Source organism: Sycon ciliatum, chromosome 7 (genome assembly GCF_964019385.1).
Source record: "Sycon ciliatum chromosome 7, ocSycCili1.1, whole genome shotgun sequence".
NCBI classification, from domain to species: Eukaryota; Metazoa; Porifera; class Calcarea; order Leucosolenida; family Sycettidae; genus Sycon; species Sycon ciliatum.
This window is the reverse complement of record NC_088649.1, coordinates 6,663,468-6,683,901: the sequence shown is the minus strand read 5'-3', so window position 1 is coordinate 6,683,901 and position 20,434 is coordinate 6,663,468. Positions and strand designations below refer to the sequence as shown.

The window sequence follows — 20,434 nt, the reverse complement described above, 5'->3', positions numbered from 1 at the left end:
CGAGCAGGAGGCAGATTTCCCTGGACCAGATTGCTGAAGTTCCGAAGACGAAGGAGATTTGTTATAATAGGGTACCTCAACTCGAACTTTCCAAATACGGTCTCTTCGCTGCATGCGTTACTTCAAAATAAATAAATAATTGAACTCACCAATTTTTTAGGCATGGCCCATCTTCAGAGTGAAAGCATTCAACATTCAACTTGGTATTCATGTAATAGTATTGTACCAAGGGATACATGGATGCAGCTAATTGGGTTTCTCGGCACTTGTGCCAATGGCGAATGGTTGTGAGACTTATTCCCTCACCCCCACCGTTAAGCGCTGCATCTGCCGCTAGGTTCTACCGGGTGTTGGCGGCCGTCTGGAAATCCCTCCGGGAACGGACACGATAATTTACTTTTTTTCTTAAAAAAATGTAATGCTAGTGATGAAGGAGAGAAGCGACCTTGGCGTGTGCAACTGGTCAGAATGCATTGTGGGTTGCACTCTGCATAATATGGTCACATGGAGGGGTACTTTCTTTGTTTACATCTCTCTCTCTAGTAATAGCCACTTAACCACCGCCTGAGAGTCATACATGTACATGTACATCTTGTTTGTTGACCGGGCGGGCGAATTGTGACACCGCGGTGTACAGGAGAGTCACGACATGGCTCCAGGAATGTGTGCAGATGATGCTCAACAATGCATGTCTTACAGCGTATCAATCATCCCACAGTCAAGAGCATGGGACACCAACTTCGTCACCAAGTAGAGACTAGAGGCTATTACCACTTCAAACAGTTCAAAGTGGACCCCAGCACAAAGGCACCCCTACCCGCCATCAGCAGTCAAATGGCCTACTAAGCCAGGCAAACTGTAGCCGCTGCGGTCAGTGGAGATTTTCTGTTGCTGGTGCTCTGCTGTGGAACGACGTAAAATAAAAACCAACCAACCGACCAAGTATTATTAAATTAGAGGCCACATGCCTCGTACAGCTGCTTTCTCTCCGAAACCCCACACTTGCAAGCCAGATATGAAAGAAAGAAAAAACGTGAGTCACACCACCGGGACTCGAACCGGGGACCTTGCTATTCGAGTTTGAAAGTTCATTAAATTCTAAACTTAAAGGAACGCGACTAAACACACACACGCACACATGCACGCGCACACTGCACCAGGTCACGTGATGTATGACACAGCAGGACTGCACACTGTACTGAAAACATCACGATTATCCTTACGGGGTGTTCCTAGGCGTTGTTCATCATCTGAACTGTCCAGCTAAGCTGCGTATTGGCACAGACTGCTCTACATGTACTACGGGCGGGTCAATAAACAATTGCTTCAAAATTCCGGAAGTTCCCCGCAAGTATTATGCTCCGAATGTAGAGAGGGGTCCAGGTCTGTTCGTTGCGAATGTCAGAAAGGTCCGCTCCTAATGCTGTTCGTTTTGGAGTGGTGGGTAGGGTAGGGGGGAGGGGGGGGGGTAGGGGGGGGGGGGGGGTAGGCGTATATCTAGACTAGAGTCCAGTGCACGTATTTTCCAATGTGCGAATCGTGCTTTAAAAATATTTGAAACATCATGCATGTTGCTGGATGAAGAAAGGGTGCAGCGGTGATCTATGGTGAATGATAGAATGTTGAACTTACAATTTGCGACTTCGGGGGTGCATGTATTACTATTTTAGCGATAGAATCTTGGTTAGGTCGACAGTACCACTACTAGCTGTGCAACTGCATTGACCCTACACCCGCAGTACCGGCGTCTGCACGCTGCGCTGCACGGATAGCAGGCTGTTTCTCAAGTGACTCAATGCCGTCCACCGTGCACCCACTCGAGCCGGAACTGCACCATCAAAATCATTACATTCTATTCAGCAGGTCTGAAAATACGGTGCTGCGCGGGACATGAAATCACCTAGTCCTAATTAAGTCCCCTGCTACCTCAGTCCTTTGCACTCCTATCTTGACAGATAAAGTGACTGTGTAGTTCCAGTTGTGGTGTAGAGCTAGAATATCCAGCCAGGCACTGACCCTAGTGTAGGCTAGACCTTAGCCTAGGCCATAGGGTGGTATGATGCTCACGGTCTCACACTGAAGAGAGTAGCCTATTATGGTCGTATCCATGTAAATCCAAGGTCCCGTGACTGTTGCGTAAGAGCTGGCCGGAGCGAAAAGTGGAGAGTAGAGGTCTACGCACAATGTAGGTGTGATTGATCCAGGACAGGACGTGGCTAGGAGGGGGCACACGGAGAGGGAAAGAGTGGACGCGCAGCTTCCGCTCCCAACTCTAGCCGTGGGTACTGACTGTACTTCGTACCTGCCTGCTAGGCACACTATTTGTTGTGGCGTTCATCCATATTTCCGTTCCTTGGAGATCTGACTGCAACTCTAAAGCGGATTCTCATTTCGCTCGCCCACATAGCACAGCTTCGCCACTATCTACCTGTTCTCTGTACCTGATTACCCTCTTGCAACACTCTCCAGCACTGGGGACGTACGCGGCGGTGCAGCAGGAGCAGATGTGTAAGGCCCTGATGCCAAGAGCAGGTACATTGTGCATGTGACAGCTTTCTGGTTGTGGTCATTGCTGCTACGGACCGAGCAACCCTATACAGCTATAGACATAATCTGCAGAAGAGGTATTGCGCTCGCGTCGCCATTGCTGTAGCCACAGAGCATTGGTAACACCAGACCGAGGTGGATTTTACTGCTACTGTAAATCGTCCCCGTGGCGGTGTCGGAATGGCCAGCGTCGTGTCCCATACTGTCCGCCGTCTGATACTACCGCGGCATCCGCTCGCCATGGCAACGAAGTGCAGCGTGATGCTGTGTCTGACGGCCATGCTGGTCTCGGCACTAGCATGGTGGTCAGTATTGTCGTCGTTTGGGTCTCACCGAGTTCGAGCGACCAGGGAATGGCCCCGCATTCAGATAGCGCTGGCCGCGGGGCAAGACCCGGGCAAGCTGGCACGGTGTTCAGTTGTGGTGCTTGCACGCGGGGAGTTCCCAGGTGTACTCTGCAAACCAGAGACTGCAGTGGAGACTGTCAATCCATCGGGGACTTCATCTGGTCGGAGAACGCCTCAGGAAAGCGCCCAAATTCGCATTGGAGACTCTAGTGCGCACAGAATGGCTCAAGACAACAGCCAGACACCCTTGCTCAATGGATCACCACAGCATGATGGACTGCAGGGTTCCAAATTCGAGAAGTCCGCCGTGACCGCGACCATTACGTCATTCGTCAAGCAGAACGACGTAACTGGGGCAAATCCGCCCAAGTCCGGAGCTGATCACCGCTACCAAGATGGAATCTCGCGGACATCCCCTGGTGCCGTGGCAGGCAGGCGCAATCCAGGTCGCCCAACCGTAGCAATGTGGAAGATAGCCGAGGCAGCCATGGAGAAGCTAGCCATGTCCGATGACCTCCTAAACATGGGTCACAATAAGACACTGACCTTTGCTGAGCAGATGCGATTCAACGGCTTGCTACGACTCAGGAATAGGGTAAGTGTTGCCATAGAAACCATTAGAAGGGAGACTCCCTCGATTTAGACTAAGGCCTGTGGAGAATCCATAATACAATACAAATACAAGAAGGCCAGCAATGTCCCGTAGTGTTGGCTTTCTGCTATTTGTCCTCGGCTCCTTGGTGCAACACTGGTGTTTGCTTGATTACGAGGAACTGCTCCAAGTGACTCCCTTGGTATCTTGTTACTACAGTGCTGGCAACTGAAATCCGACCCCTGAGTGGTGCGCTCACATCGCAAAGACCTAACCATGGGATAGTAAAACCATGAAATGGAGATCGCTAGAATGTGAACGCACCGCTCAGGGGTCGGATTTCAGTTGCCAGCACTGCACTTTCCTAGAAGTGGAACTGCAATTTTAAATCACACTACAAACAGAACTAACTTCAGGTCCTTGACGAGCAGCATTTCAGGAACCTTGCACCGACACTTTCATTGCTTTCTCATGCTCCTCAGGTCACGTGGTGGATACAAGCAGAGAACGAAACTGCACTTTATAACCAGTACAACAGCTACTGTACAACACGTTATTTTCGGTGTAATCTAAATTTTGGTAATTTCGTTAGAGAAACCAGGCACCTAAATTTAGATTACACCTGAAGGGCACTGGAGTATGCAGTGTAGGTGCAGGGAACCTAATGGTCACCTAATTCTACATTACACCTGAAACCTGGCAGGTCCCTGATACCGAAATTTTACATCACCTAAAAATCTAGGCTAAAATTACATGTTACACAGTATCAGAGAATCAATGTAATGATGATAATAAGCAACAGGAAGAGGAGCACGGGGATCTGTTCAAGTCTTCAGATTTACAGCACTTTTGCATGGTTATCGGACTTCCTACTTTAAAAGTAAATTTGTCCATATGTTTGAGAATCGACACCCATACAAGGTATAAAGGAATACTAGTAGCGAGAATACACAAAAGAGATCACGAGGCTGTGTGTCTATTCTCGCCATCCGTCTTACTGCTGGGTATTAAAATCTCCTTCACAAATTATATTAACTTACATGTAGGTGGTGCACAATCATACTTGTTCCTGTCCTGCCTGTAATGGCTGTAGCGACTTTTTAAATAAGAGAAGGCAATGAATGCACTTGTGGAAATCTTCAGAAATGCTGCTTGTGATGAGCGAGAGCCGTACAGTAAAACCTGGTTTAAGCGACCACCCCACGGTGCAAGCAAAAAGCGGCCAAAGCCAGGTGGTCTTTAGAACCAGGTCCCACAGTAGGCATTGGCGGATAATGCTCGAAAAAGGTGACAGATTCTGCTCGAAAAGCAGTGAAATTGGCAGAACCATACAAACCTTATGGCGGGCAATTCCTCGAATCCTGCTCTATTTCTTTATCCACACGCCAAACATGCATGAAACGTACCAGAAAAAGTACCGAATTCTGCCAATTTTTCTGCTGGCATTATCCGCACATGCCTATCCCACAGTGTCTGTGTGGAACTGTCGGTGCATGGAAAGCGGTCGTTAAGAGCAGGTGGTCGCTAAACCCAGTGGTCGCTTACACCAGGTTTTACTGTAGTTTTGGTCTTTAGTCTGATTTCATGTTGCTTTTGTTCACCTCATTGGCCTGGCTCGTTCCTCATTTCTTTTTGTTCATTTGGCTTATGCGAAGACTAGCCAAGCTTGCTTGGTGATGTCAAAGCGGACAAGCGTACATGTATAATAATAATCATGTTGCTTTGACATTCATTTCTTCTTTCCAATCTACAGCTTCGTCGTGAACAAGAACAAAAAAGCCAAGATAAAGTACCGCCAGAGCATCCTGGAGTTGTCGCACCAACCAACACCAACCACAACCCGTCTGAGCCCCTATCTCCGCGCAGTCGTGCGGTGTCTGCTACTGGCCCGTTTGAGCGCAGCGCGAGCATGCACACAGTTAAATCAGGGCTCCAACTGAGCATAAGGGCTGAAAGCCCTAAGTTGGTGGATCGCAAGAGACCGTTACAAGAGGGTCTCCCACCCAGCCAAGTCAAGCAGCAGACGGTGGTTACCACACCAGCGTATCAAAACCCTCCAGATAGTCTGGAGGGACAGGTGGAGCGGGCCGCTCGCAACTTTCCACGTCCGGGTATCGCCCGCTATATTGCCGCGCAGAACATTGCCACAGCTCAGCGACTACAACAAGTGCTCCAGCACCGACTGTCACTGGCAGAACGACCAAGGTCGCCAGGGCGGGAGGCACCGCGAGCATCCGAACAGGTTGGCAATGTGCCCTCTGCACTTGCTGAAGTCGACGCCCTGTCCAACACAGGCAACGCACTGGTGATGGAACAGTCTGAAAGTGCACCGGCTGATGATCTCTATTCCGAAACGCATCGCATCCTACGCATGATAGACGAGAGAGCAAGGTGATTCCCCTGTAGGCTCCTACATTAATTATGACAAAATCTGATTATGTACAGTACTTTTGAAGTATACAATGCTTCCATACTACAGAAAGAGGCGAGAACTCCACTTATTGTGGGATCAGCAAGAATTGAACATATTCCATGCACGGCGGACAACTAAAATCCATCGCCTTCAGCAGTAGATAGAGTTGGTGTTGGTTATTTTCCCTGTGTGCCATTTTCGTGCTATATTCAGCTCGCAAAGTTTACAAATTTCAATTATTCCAAATGACACATACTATTGATATCAGTATCCAAAACAATTGAGCTCGAGTGCCGCTGGCTTTTCATTACCACTTGATTTTTACACTGAATTGTAATCTCACTTTGCTCCATGCATTTGGAATAAAATGTACTCTGGTTTCATCCTATTCTCCACAGAACATGAGTCGTGACGACCGAATGTGCAGAGTAATTTGTGCTTGCCACATGGCTCACTGACCATCGTATGCTTTCATATGTTACTATGTAGCCTGAGCTGAGACAGAGGAGGGATTTCTCCTGAAACTCGAAGTTACGAATATTAACTTTCAAAATCCTTCCAAGCTGGAAAGTGTTAGATTGAGCATCCAAGCGTGCTAGCCATGCTAGCCTAGAACTGATTGGCAGTTAGCAAGAGTACGGGGGGGGGGGGGGTTATGTACTCTTGCAGTTAGTTGTAGAACGTCAGTACTGTCGGCCAGTGTCGTGCAATGTGATCGCATGAGCTTATTGTCAACAGGCGGTGTGGACATTATAGCGTAACTGGAAGTTGCTTGGTCTTTTTTTCTGCCTACGAATGAAGTTACATGTACTCGTCTTCTGTGTATTTGCGACGTGTTCTATGCTCTCATCAGCTATGCTAACCAGTTTCCAGAGCTGGAGTAGTCAGATTCACTGTTATGGTAACGTTAATCGTTGATGGACTGATGGTGCGTACCTTTCAAGTCGTTAAACAGTGTATGTACTGTACTGGAAATACAGTTTAGGATAGAGCCGCGAGAAAAGGAAATTTCCCTGAATTGTGTACTACAGTCGTCCCTCTTCAATCCAGCACTTAACCACCACCCTCTATTAATTTAACCAGCATGATTTTCAGCAACCAAAATATCCTTTTCATGGCCAATGCAGCAGTAAATCAGATTATATAATCCAGCACCCTCCCTAATCCAGCACCTTCCCTAATCCAGCACCCTCCCTAATCCAGCACCCTCCCTAATCCAGCACCCTCCCTAATCCAGCAGGATTTCCGCAGCACAAATGGTGCCGGATTATAAAGGGACGACTGCATTCGGTCCCTGGCTTAAAGTACAATGTCATGTACGTTGAGGTAGCAAGTGCGATGTGAACTAGCCCTTGATGGATAACGCCAGCAGAACAATTGCCAGAATTTGGTACCTTAAATTTCTGGTATGGTTCATGCATGTTTGGTATGTGGATAAAGAAATGGAGCAGAATTCAAGTACATGTAAGTGCCTGCCACAAGGGTTGCGTGTTTCTGCCAATTTCTCTGCTTTTCGAGTAGAATCTGCCAACATTTCGAGCATTATCCGCCAATGGCTAATGTAAACTACGCCTTGGCAGTGGCAGATAATGGTGGCAGAAATGTCGGCGAAATTTGGTACTTTTCAGTTCTGGTATGTCTGGTCACTTTCCTGCGTGTTTAGGTGATAACGAAGAGAGGAGCAGAATTCGAAGAACTGCTCATCGTAAGCTATGTCTGATGTCATAGTATTAAAGGGGAAGTTAAGGCAAAAATTAAAATTTCACCAGTTGTAGTCTTCAGGGTGCTGAGTCGAATGGTCGTGGTCCGAGGAAGCTGAGACGCTCCCTTCCTACTTGAATCCCAATCGAACTCGCGCACTTCCACCGAAACTGGGTGACTGCGCCCTACTAGATGGGGATTTGTATGCAAAATGTCACTAAAAGCGCCATTTCGTTCTTATAAAAGCACGGATGACCGCGATTGGCCCATATGTTGTAGTCTTTTGGACGCTGAGTCGACTGGTTTTGGTCCGAAAAGGCTGCGATGCAGCGTTCCTCCTTTATTCCCAATCGAACATGGTTGAACAAGCGGTCACGTGCTCCTGCGTACACCAGTCACCTGGTCACCGTGCCTGCAGGGTACAACTTACTAGCCTGTTTGACCTTTTTTGGGTGCAGTCCTGTCACTCGAGTTGAACCCGAGTTGAACCTTGGTGTGAAAGTTGTCACCTGCTGGCGTGGTGACCAGGTGATTTGGGCACCCAGGACCACGTGACCGCTTCTTCAACCATGTTCGATTGGGAATAAAGGAGGAACGCTGCATCGCAGCCTTTTCGGACCAAAACCAGTCGACTCAGCGTCCCAAAGACTACAACATATGGGCCAATCGCGGTCATCCGTGCTTTTATAAGAACGAAATGGCGCTTTTAGTGACATTTTGCATACAAATCCCCATCTAGTAGGGCGCAGTCACCCAGTTTCGGTGGAAGTGCGCGAGTTCGATTGGGATTCAAGTAGGAAGGGAGCGTCTCAGCTTCCTCGGACCACGACCATTCGACTCAGCACCCCGAAGACTACAACTGGTGAAATTTTAATTTTTGCCTTAACTTCCCCTTTAAAGCTTTGTCTGGTGCTGACAATTTCACTGCGTTTCGACCAGCCGAATTTTCGAACATTGTCCACCAAGCGCTTTTTGTTAACATGTCCTTGTAGAACCAGTCTAGCGCCTTGCACCATTTCGCAGCCCAGTGTTCCCAGGTCTAGGGCTGCGCAACTCCTGGCGCGTACTCGAGTGACGCGACTGGATTTCATTGAGCAGCTACTGGTATATCGAGCTTCCTCGGACCACGACCATTCGACTCCGCACCCCGAAGACTACAACTGGTGAAATTTTAATTTTTGCCTTAACTTCCCCTTTAACATGCTGGCTAAATACACCACGGGTTTCAGATATCCTAATCTCGGTAGGCAGGGAGTTCCACGTGGTGATCATGGAATGCAGTAGAGTGGATCGGAAACAGGGACCAGTGTGAGTGGGCAGGAGGTAAAAGTGAGGTCGTGTACTCTTGGATAGAACTACAGTATGTTGAAATTATTGAGGGTTTCCGGGTATCGGCGGGTGAAATGGTAAAACAGGATTCTGAGTCGACTGGTTTTGGTCCGAAAACGCTGCGATGCAGCGTTCCTCCTTTGTTCCCAATCGAACATGGCTGAACAAGCGGTCACGTGCTCGTGCGTACACCAGTCACCTGGTCACCGTGTCTGCAGGCTACAACTTACAGCATGTTTGAGCGAGTTTCTGTCACTGGAGTTGAACCTTTGAACCTTTGCGTTGAACCTTGGTGTGAAAGTTGTCGCCTGCTGTCGCTGTGACCAGGTGACTGGTGTACGCACGAGCACGTGACCGCTTGTTCAGCCGTGTTCGATTGGGAATAAATGAGGAATGCTGCATCGCTGCCTTTTCGGACCAAAACCAGTCTAAAACATATGGGCTAATCGCGGTCATCCGTGCTTTGATAAGAACGAAATGGCGCTTTAATAGTGACATTTTGCATACAAATCCCCATCTAGTAGGGAGCAGTCACCCAGTTTCGGTGGAAGTGCGCGAGTTCGATTGGGAATAAAGGAGGAAAGGAGCGTCTCAGCTTCCTCGGACCAAGACCATTCGACTCAGCACCCCGAAGACTACAACTGGTGTTAACTTCCCCTTTAAAGAACACGCAGCCCAAGAACACGCAGCCTGAAATACTAATAATTAAAAGAACGCCAGAAACCAAAGCTGAGAATGGGGCATATCATTTTCTACCGTTCTATAATTCAGCTTTTGTTATACATGTACACGTGTTATAAAGTGCACACTCCAGTACAATAAGAGTCTAAGGATGTGCTAAAACCCAGAACGCAGCCATATTGCTAAAACCCAGAACGCAGCCATATTGCTAAAACCCAGAACGCAGCCATATTGCTAAAACCCAGAACGCAGCCATATTGCTAAAACCCAGAACGCAGCCATATTGCTAAAACCCAGAACGCAGCCATATTGCTAAAACCCAGAACGCAGCCATATTGCTAAAACCCAGAACGCAGCCATATTGCTAAAACCCAGAACGCAGCCATATTGCTAAAACCCAGAACGCAGCCATATTGCTAAAACCCAGAACGCAGCCATATTGCTAAAACCCAGAACGCAGCCATATTGCTAAAACCCAGAACGCAGCCATATTGCTAAAACCCAGAACGCAGCCATATTGCTAAAACCCAGAACGCAGCCATATTGCTAAAACGATGACTCAACTGCAGTTCTTTGCGCACAGATCATACTAAGAGTCCATCACACCTTTCCCTTGGGGTTGTGGACTCTTGGATCATATTCCCATTGACATTCGCAATGACGGTTTAAGACCTTTGCACTTCACTGAGAATTGAAACCTACTTCAAGCTGTCCTGAGAGTACATTACAACTTTCAGTTTCGCACGAATCTTACAAGAGACATTCATGAGTAATTATAACACTATTGCAAGCCCGAAGAACACGCCAATGCTTTGAAATTGCGGTCTGCAGACCCTGGTTAGAACTTTGTCATTTGAACGAAGATGATGTGGGCTTCTATCTCAGGCCCCTCAAGAGTGAATACGGGTGCTGGTGCATTTCTTTGCCATGTAATACGTCTCCCACTGGTGACGACAGACAATGCATTGGTTTTGTTTTGTTCCAAACCGTGGACGCCACCACGATCCCATCAAGAACTGAACACCGATGAACGCTTCTGGAAGTGTTTCCACATCGGTGAAGAGTCAAAGGAAAGCATCGATGTCTACATACTACCTTGCCCAAAAATGTGGCGAATTTTTCTTTGCCACTTGCCTGATTTTTACGAATATTTGACAGCTCCCACAAAAACACTCCCAGCGACGTCGAGACAATGAGTAACGACCACTACAACTGACATCCACAACGTCAAAGGCCCAATCAAGGTGTCCGGAAAGCAAAACTTCCGCAAACAAGCACTGATGGAGAGAAAATTGCAAACGACTCGAGACATCTAACATTTTCTTGACAATTTTTCAACGAAGATTTGAATATATTCAGCTCGGAAAAGTGGCTAATCTGCATAAAAAAGTACAACTTTTAGACGACTTTTTCGGTCTTGGCGCATGGACTGCATAGTGGAGTTGCACACTCTGGGGGGTTATGTACTCTTGGTTATACATGTAGGTGTCGGGGTAGGATCATCGGGGAAATGGAAAAGAAAGGTTTGAAGATGTGCAACATCTGATGATGTTGGTTTGGTTGGTTGGTTTTTATTTCACTTCGCACATTCAAACGGGATGACGACCCAATAAAATGACGGCGAAGGCTTAGCCTAGAAGTGGCTATGGAAGAACATAGTAAAAGCTATGGAAGCACAAAGTAAGAGAATAGGATACTAATGACTGCGGGTAAACGGGGGGAGAGAGAGAATACGATGTATCTGTGATACTACGTCCGGGTTACTGAACTGCACGGGGAGGGAGAGCAGAGCAATCAGCAGCAACTCGAACTACTCCCTACAGGCGTATGGTACGCATGCATGCTTAAACTCAGGTAGCCGGGTAATTGTGCGGACCTCACCAGGGAGAGCGTTCCACAGCAGAGCACCAGCAACAGAAAATCTCCGCTGACCGCGGCGGCTACGGTTTGCCTGGCTTAGTAGGCCATTTGACTGCTGATGGCGGGTAGGGGTGCCTTGTGCCCGGGTCAGAAGCTGGGCGAGCACAGGGTGATGACGCGTTGGGGACGACACAAATGATCTCGGTCTTGGCGGAGTTCGGCCGGAGTTTCCACCTTCGCATCCACTTGACCACACAGTCTATTCCTACCTGCAGGTCTGGACACGCGACGGGGAGCAACTGGTGACTAGCCAGAAGAGTGGTGTCGTCCGCATATAGCGAGGTGTTGTGAATTGCACCGATATCATTCACATTCATTAGAAAAAGCAGGGGCCCCAGAATTGATCCCTGGGGGACACCAGAACACACGCGTTCAGGGTGGGACAATTGACCCGAGATATTTACTTGCTGTGAGCGACCACACAGGTAACTCTCCAGCCACCGCAGTACGCGTCCTTGAATCGAGAATGATGCGATCTTGGGTGCGTTTACACGACAACGCTGCCAGCGAAAACGCATGAATATTTGGCGTTTTGGCCTTCCGTTTACACGACAGTACACGAAAACGAAAGAAACGCAAGCGCGAAACGGAACAAAATAAAAACGCTCACCAAGGTGTAAGAATCTGGAAACGCAACTATTTTTTTCCGGATTCCAACTGTGTAAACAGCGAAAACGGAACCTCATCGTTTCTGTGCCATGGCTACCGAAATGGCGGAATAATCGAAAGAGAGATCGAGAGCTTTTTGTGTGCCGGATTATTACAAAATTAATTATTTCATCACGCTCACTAGGCCATCTTCGTGCAGCGCTGCAGCGTCCTTTACTGCCGCCATCCCCGTAGTGGCTACGTTCAGTTGTTCTCTGGGGTACCGGGTGCAACCATGCCACCGGTCCCGAGCTCTTCACTGAAGACGCACAAAAGAAGGGTGATCGCTGTAGCCGTTCTCTGCGCACTCTTTGCAGTCCAGACCTGCAATCACTTGGCCATCCTACAAGCTCATCTACTGCACCGTTCGAAAGTAGAGAAGTTGGTGCAGTGGTATTTACTGCAGAAACGGGATCTGGATAGGAGAGCGAAGAGAGTTGTAAGCCTCAAGGCGAAGCGCCGGTGCTGGATAAAGCCAGGCAGAACCTCCCTATGGTGGGACAACATCAGCAATGGTGTATCCTTTCCACAGGAGTACAAGGAGAATTTTCGTATGAAGAAGGTGAATTTTGACAAGCTGTTCAATGATCTTAGGCCCTTTATCCAGAAACAGGACACAAACATGCGGAAGTCTATCGCTGTGGACAAGCAAGTGGCCATTTTCCTGTACTACATAAGCGACGAGGTCCGTTTCCGGAAAACTGCCAACGCGTTCGGTGTGTCAAGGGCCGCAGTCAGTCAGATTGTTCGCCGTGTTTCCAAAGCCATTACACTCCATCTAGGTCCAAAGTACATTGTTTTACCTAGTTCTGAAGCTGATGTCAAGGAACTTGTGACCAACTTCAAGAGGCAACATGGAGTGCCCCAATGTCTGGGTGCCGTAGATGGCACGCACATTGACATCAAGCAGCCTTCTGTGCAGTCTACAGATTTCATCAACCGGAAGAGTCGCTATTCGCTGAACGTCCAGGCAGCCTATGACTACAGGTACTGCTTTATTGATGTTGTAGTCAAATGGCCAGGGAGTGTGCACCATGCTCGTGTGTTTGCCAACTCTAAGTTGAGCCAGAGTCTCAAAGACCACTCTATTCCGCCTTGCCCTCGCAAGTTGCTGGAGGATGAGGATCCAGTGGCGGTATTTCTCCTTGGAGATCCAGCGTATCCATTACTGCCCTATGTGATGAAAGAGTATGCTGGAGGCGGGTCAACGCCTCAGGAGCAGTACTTTGGGCTGAAGCTCTGTCGTGCAAGGATGGTGATAGAGTGTGCATTCGGCCGCCTGAAGGCACGATTCGGTATCCTGAAGCGCTCAATGGATATAAAATGGATGATCTGCCTTTTGTTATCTACGCATGCTTTGTTATGCACAACTTTTGTGAATTAAACGGCGAGAGCAATGTTGAGGAGCAAGTGCACACTACCATTGAATATGATCATCAATTTCAGCCATCCACTCAGCCATCAGCCGACTGCAACAATGCGGAGGGTAAAAAGGCACGGCGGATCTTGACGCTCTACTTCGAGCCATGAGCTCCGAGATTTGGTGTCCGCTTTTATTGACTGGTTGGGAAGCTAACAGTCGGCACTAACATATTCAAGTAACTCACAGTATATACATGAAAAGAGCATGGTTAAACTTTGTACAACGTATGCATATCCCTTCTTTTTCAGGAATTAGGGTTAAATAGATGCCAATGGTGAAGTGTTATGCCCTGCTAAGGCCGAAACAAATAATGACCTTGTTTCTGGTCGCCCGACCGGGCCACTTTTTCCCAAATTCTGAGACTTTTTTTGGTCCCAAATGCATACAAACGGTGGCAATGCCATGTGTGCAAGTGCACTCAACGAGTCATAACTCAGTCAAATCTCAACCGAATTCCACAATCGAAACACCTGCAAGGTAGCAGAGATTCTCAGCTGTGGGCTCGAAAACCTCCGGGGTCGATACGAGCTAGAATAACGGAGCTGGAAGGACTCGAACTGTTTGCTTGATTTCTCAGGATGTATGAAAACAGGAATACACCACATGCTGTACAAGAACAGTGAGTCAGTCAACTTTGACATTGATCCTTGCCATGATATATGTACAATGTACATGTGTAGGTGCTCTTGTCTATCAATACCACAACGATTGAGGAACCAAAAAAAGTATCCAAAAAAAGTTTCATTCCGGCCGACCGAGTCTCCTTTTTGAGGGGTTGCCGACCGGAAACAAGCCTATTTTTTGTTTTGGCCTAATTATTATTTCAAGCCTTTCAAAAAGTTTCCTCTGCAACACACCCTTCTTGTCTGTCGCAGCACGGCAAGCTTCTTCCTCTTGTGTTCTGGCATTTTTCACTTTTCTTTTTCTGTTCTATTTGCTGTTCCTGTGTCCTCAAACCTTTTCTGAATGACATACAATGACATACAATGAGTTTCGTTTCACGCCTATCTTCACAAAAAATCCTCTACAGTGTATAATTTATCACTCTCCCTGTGTAGTTCTAATAGAACGGCACAAAAAGCTTTCTGCTCTGCTCTGCACTGAGACCGTCCATTTTGCAACTTGTGTACTCTAACTACTGTACTGTCCCGTATGCAATCATGACCTGGATAGAAGTATGACTCGAATAGGAGCCCATTTTTTTCTGAGCTTGCCGTGACACAGAAGCATGATTTGAACAGAAGCCACTCTCTGCAAAGTACATGTGCAAGTACATGCGTGGCAGTATGCACTGCACAGTGTAGACGGATGGTGTTGACGTAGAAGCATGTTTTGAATAGAAGAATAACTTGAATGGAAGCATGGTTTGAATCCCGGCTTTTACGGCCGTAAGCACCTGCTTTTATACACGACATTACGGTATTTAGAAAAGCGATCCTGTCAGCTTTTCTATTATTGTGTTCACATGGCAAGAAAAACGACACCGCTATGTTACGTAAGTTTCTACGTAAGGTGCTCGGTATTTTTTTTTTATGAAAGTGGTTCCAAGCCTCTTGTACGGGCAAAATAAACACAAGTGCAAGGTCAACAGCTTAGTACCGAGAGAAAATGAGCTGAAATGGCTGTGAAAACAGTCTTATACGGAGGAAGCTACAATGGCTGTGAAAACAGTCCAATAAGGAGGAAGCTAAAATGGCTGTGAAGACAGTCTAATGCGTAGCAAGGCGAGCCTCAGCCTGCACGAGGTCGACAGGCACAAGGTTGATGTGACGGCGGCGAACGGAGCGTGATCCTCGAACGCACCGGATCGCAGACCTAGCAAGAGAGAAAGCCAAGCAGCAGCGCATCCAGCAAACGACTTTGCTGTAGCTCTCCTTGCGCTTAGAAGCCAGAGCATCAGCAATCCGCTTGACGACGATGGCTGCCTCTGGACCCATTCCGCCGCAAGAGGAGAAGACCAGTGGTGTGAACGAGCCATGTTCAACTTGGTTAACTCTTTCGCCATACTCCCGCTTCTTGGCACCTTCCAACTTGCGATAAATAGATGCAATGGGCTGGGACCGATAGCTCGCTGCGTGGGGATAGAACACCCTCGTATCGAAAAATGCATTGCGGCTATGGTTCCAAAAGCCCCGCACCCGGATGTCCGCTCGCGCATCGGGCTCAACATTGGCAGTACGATAGCGAAAGGCTTCACCGGTGATGGGTTGGAGTGTCGGCTCAACTTCCACATCGTTGTGGATCTCTTTCATGCATGAGGCTAGGAAATTGGTGACCTCATCATGGCGCATGTGAATGAAGCCCGACAGCTTACATATCTGGGCATGGTCCACAGTGAACCGCTCTCCACAGGGACAGGTATCCGGCAGCCTATCCAAGGGCCAGCCATAGCGCAGGTGGACATGATCATGGAAATCGGCTTTCGCGTCGAAACACAGCCCATGTTCCGATACTGGGATGGACGTGAGCGTACTAGAGCCTCCCTTCTCTCTGGCTAATGACATGGCTCGCTGTTGGAGTGGCGGCAGCCTGCTCTGCACCTCATTAGCTCTGGTTGTTGCGGATGCTCAGTTACGCTGGTGAACAACTGCCTTTTGCTCTCGGTCGTGCGCAACACTATCCATGACATCAGCGTCTGGTTCGTTCTTCACAATCTGCTCTGTGAGGTGCGCTGTGCATTGCAGTGAGTCCGCATGCTTGCGTTCTGCTTCGGCCATTGGATCATCAAAGGACATACCTCCTAACCGAGTTGGGAGCTTGACCAAATCCATCTCCACATCATTCAGTTGATGCTTCATCAAAGCAGGGATCAGTTTGCTGTCGATGGCCTCCTTCAGAGGGTGCAAGTGGTCGTGCTCGGTATTTCACTTAGGCTACGTAAGTCTCTACGTAAGGTGCTCGGTATTAGATCTACCAACGCTTGGTAGCCGCGTGCTGTGCACGTGCACGGCAGACGTTGTGTTGCATGCAGTGCATGCAGTCCGCGGATCCGTGTTCGGATATGTGCATGCGCGAGGAACTAATATTTACTTCCTTCTTTGGAACTGCTTCTTGCATGAGCTGTTTCGGATATTTCGTCTCCTGGCCTGGCTTATTTCGTTTCGGCGCTGCTGAGACCTCCTTTCGCGGAATATTACTCAATGACAGGTGAGTTGACCAGTTTCCTTTGATTCATTTGCTTGTTTTGACTCTTTCATTTACGAAAAGTGTGCTGATTTTGGGCGGAATGCAATAAATAATGGAAAAGCTGACAGGATCTCTTTTCTAAATTTAGCTTTTCCGCTGCCGAGGCCTCCTTTTACGGAATACTCGATGACAGGTGATCTCTGAGTTGACCGTTTTCCTTCGATTCATTGGAAAGGCTTCCTGTCTGAAGCCTTTCCATACTGGTACTCGATGTTCCAGTTTTGTGACACGAGAATGGCACGAGAATTAGTGTACCGCTGAGTGTACCGCTATACACGTGGTCGACACGTAGTCGACACGTTGTTGATACTTTTTTGACACGTGACCCCGTCAACGGTCTGCTTTGTGCCAATGCCACTCGGTAAACGCCGATGTCGCGTACGACAAAGACGACTATCCCGTACGCGAAATAGTTGAGAATTGCATGACGTGGACCTGACGGCAAGGACAACTGCGAGGAGGCCCCTTTCGGTACCCCTGACGGGAAGGAGAACTGCAGAAGTCGACGAAGTCGAACGAGGAGGCCCCTTTTCCGTACCCCATACTGCAAAGTGCCATTGATGGATACTTTTTGCACCTGGAACGACCCCTTAAACGCTGTCGCGGCGACTATCCCGTACGCGAAATAGTTGAGAACTGCTGACGTGGACCTTTTGCACCTGGAACGGCCCCGTAAACGCTGTCGTGTCGGCGGAGTGAATGTGCAGGGTACTAGGGTGAAAAGAATTGCTGCAAAGACGTCCCCTCTACTAGGCTCTAGGCCTTTGCCTTTGGAGACATCGTCGGCGAACTGAATGCGCAGGGCGAAAAGAATTGCTGCAAAGACGTCCGCTCTAGGCCTTTGGAGACATCGTGGGAACTCCTTCCGGTACTATACAAACTGCTGACGTGGCCGTGGGCATGTGCATGGAGAGTCATGGTGGGACTTCATGTACATGGATACATGGTGGGAATTCCTTCCGGCACCCCCGTACCGCAAAGCCAACGGTGGGGAAGGAGAAGTGCAGACGTGCAGGAAGACGAACGAGGAGGAACCAGGACGAGCGAGCAATGGCAGGACTAGCTGGACCGTAAGTAATAGCTGAATTGTGCATGACAACTTGACATCCATGCGGCACTCGCCACTTGCCACTGCATATTTCTTGTCCACTAACAATGTCTCTCCTCTGCCCCCTGTGTGTCCACGGCCCTGTTGCTGAATTGGCCCGATGAATCGGGCGACTGAATGCGCAGGAGGGAAAATATTGCTGCGAAGACGTCTCCTCTAGACGACGGTAAGGCACCCCATTGATACGGTATGTTGCCAGTGTGTGCCAGGGTATCGCGCGATGGTGAATGAGGAATGATGGGACTGTAGACCTGTTACCTTCTACTAACACGTTATCAGGTGGAGAGTGTCTTGTACTCACGTTATCAGGTCGAGAGCGTATTGTAGTCACTCTCTCTATTCCTGTACTTCATTACGTTTAAGGTGTACGTATAACTTCTCAAAAAAAATTAATGGTCTACAGTCGTGTCGGAAGGGTACGGTGGGACTGTAGACATGTTACCTTCTAACACGTTATCAGGTGGAGAGTGTCTTGTACTCACGTTATCACTATATCAGGTCGAGAGCGTATTGTAGTCACCAGGTCACTCTCTCTATTCCTGTACTTCATTACGTTTCAGGTGTACGTATAACTTTTCCAAAAAATGTAATGGTTCACGTCTTCAGATAGAGAGCGTATTGCACCCACTGTCTAGTCTCTGTAGTGCATTGAGATTTTGTTGATCGAACATGAAATGGATACACAGACAAAGCCAGGCCAAGTACATGGCGAGATGTCGCCAGAAGAACGTCTTCAGGTAGAGCGCGTATTGCACCCACTGTCTAGTCGATTTTGTGGATCGCACATGAAATGGATACACAGACAAAGCAGGCCAAGTACATGAGAGAGTGGACGATGTGCAGATCGACACGGCCTGCGGGTACTTCATTAAAGTTACCCGTGACATAACTAGGATAAAAGTTATTCACTGCAAAAACATTGCCAAGTATGTGAGCACTTTGGACTTGACAGAAGAGTGCACGGGCGACGTTGACAAAACATACTGCGGTGACTGTCACTATCATGACAGCAGGGCACATCGCACGCAGCATCGCAGATCGTGTAGAATTGCGCATCATAATATTGCAAAATTGCTCCTGTGCATGCAAGTGGATTTCATTGCACTTCTCAGTTTGGGAAATGCTCGATTATGACAATTCTGCGTGTGAGTGCACTAGCCCTGAACAGACATGTAGGTGAACCGTTTGTAGTGTCTCATAGCCTACCTCACGACCTTCTGCTTTCTTTCTTCATCACTTGTATCTTGCAGGTATATCATCCTGTGACGACCACATTGAAGTCTGAATTTGAAGTGTGAAGATGCTTCAGCAACCACATCGTACTTTTCTATTGCTTTCATTGTGCTTCTACTGTGCATGTGTGTAACTTGTGGGGTAAACATCTGATGACATTGTATGCTGGCGACACGGTCAGATGTTCATGCGTCTAACGTACACCTGCATGTTATGCATTGAAAAGGGTTTGCCACTTGCGATCCTGGGACGAGTATCAGGTCCGCTTTGTCCTGTGTGGGCTGTATCAGATTGCTGTTCACTTCTCTATCTGTTGGATATGTGACTTTCTGCAAGTTTCTGGTGTATGATGGCCACATCCTTGCTTGTCACTTTGTATGATATTACATTCTGTATTCGCTGCTTCCATGGCATGGTCTGCAAACTGCAATCCTTGGGCAAATGTCATGTTTGCTATGTTATGCTTTGGCCGTCAGCTTGTCTACACGCTGTAGTTGAATTATTTTTGTTTCACAACTGACTTCCTCAAGTACGGTGGCCACTGCTTTGCATGGCATTATACATGAAGAATTTCCTGTTTGTGTCGTGTGCATGTGCGTATGTGTGCGTGGCCACGTGTGTGTGCCGTGTGCATACACATGTTTGTGTATCTGTCTGCGGGGTAGCGAGGCGGGGAGGGCTGGTATGTATCAGTGTGTTATTGCAGTCGCATGGCTACATACAGTACATCGCGCGCGTGGTCATCATGTTTACCTTCGGGGTTGGGGTGGGGAGGGAACGGAAAAAGAGCTGAAATTATCCATATAAAAATCGCTCTGTGAGCGGTTCTGAAAAACCTTTACTGGTACTGCCCCGTCGTAAAAGTAAGAAATTAGAACTGGCCCATTGTCCCCCAAATGCGAACTGATCCACCTAAATCGCGAATGACGGGACCCGAACGCACCAGTAGCACGAGGTTCCTACCTGTGGATGCAGATGGGGACGTTGGTCCGGACCATAGGCCATGTACTGTACTAGCGGTAGGCTTCCCTATCAAAATAATAAATTCTACTGCTACTACTGGTGTTACCCTATGATAATTGCCGTGATCCTGTGCCCTCCCGACCTCGTGCTACTGGTGCGTTCGGGTCCCGTCATTCGCGATTTAGGTGGATCAGTTCGCATTTGGGGGACAATGGGCCAGTTCTAATTTCTTACTTTTACGACGGGGCAGTACCAGTAAAGGTTTTTCAGAACCGCTCACAGAGCGATTTTTATATGGATAATTTGCTTATGCTCACCCTTTCATTTACGGAAACGTGTGCTG

The 20,434-nt window shown here is 48.1% G+C and overlaps 2 protein-coding genes across 2 annotated transcripts; both read left to right on the top strand.

Moving 5' to 3' along the window:
* Positions 1 to 1,946: 1,946 nt before the first annotated feature.
* Positions 1,947 to 6,319, top strand: LOC135821504 (uncharacterized). Its single transcript, XM_065334510.1, has 2 exons — positions 1,947 to 3,489; positions 5,240 to 6,319. The coding sequence occupies exons 1-2, from the start codon at positions 2,728 to 2,730 to the stop codon at positions 5,879 to 5,881; spliced, it is 1,404 nt and encodes a 467-aa protein (XP_065190582.1). The 5' UTR covers positions 1,947 to 2,727; the 3' UTR covers positions 5,882 to 6,319.
* Positions 6,320 to 12,413: 6,094 nt separating this feature from the next.
* LOC135821556 (uncharacterized) lies at positions 12,414 to 13,562 on the top strand. Its single transcript, XM_065334554.1, has one exon. The coding sequence runs from the start codon at positions 12,414 to 12,416 to the stop codon at positions 13,560 to 13,562; it is 1,149 nt and encodes a 382-aa protein (XP_065190626.1).
* Positions 13,563 to 20,434: the final 6,872 nt, after the last annotated feature.

What these genes read in the sequence shown, in the direction of transcription:
- LOC135821504 (XM_065334510.1), top strand. Translation starts at nt 2,728, where the DNA reads ATGGCCAGCGTCGTGTCCCATACTGTCCGCCGTCTGATACTACCGCGG. An exon ending in TGCTACGACTCAGGAATAGG is followed by an intron (nt 3,490 to 5,239) that starts GTAAGTGTTGCC and finishes TCCAATCTACAG; the next exon opens with CTTCGTCGTGAACAAGAACA.
- LOC135821556 (XM_065334554.1), top strand. Translation starts at nt 12,414, where the DNA reads ATGCCACCGGTCCCGAGCTCTTCACTGAAGACGCACAAAAGAAGGGTG.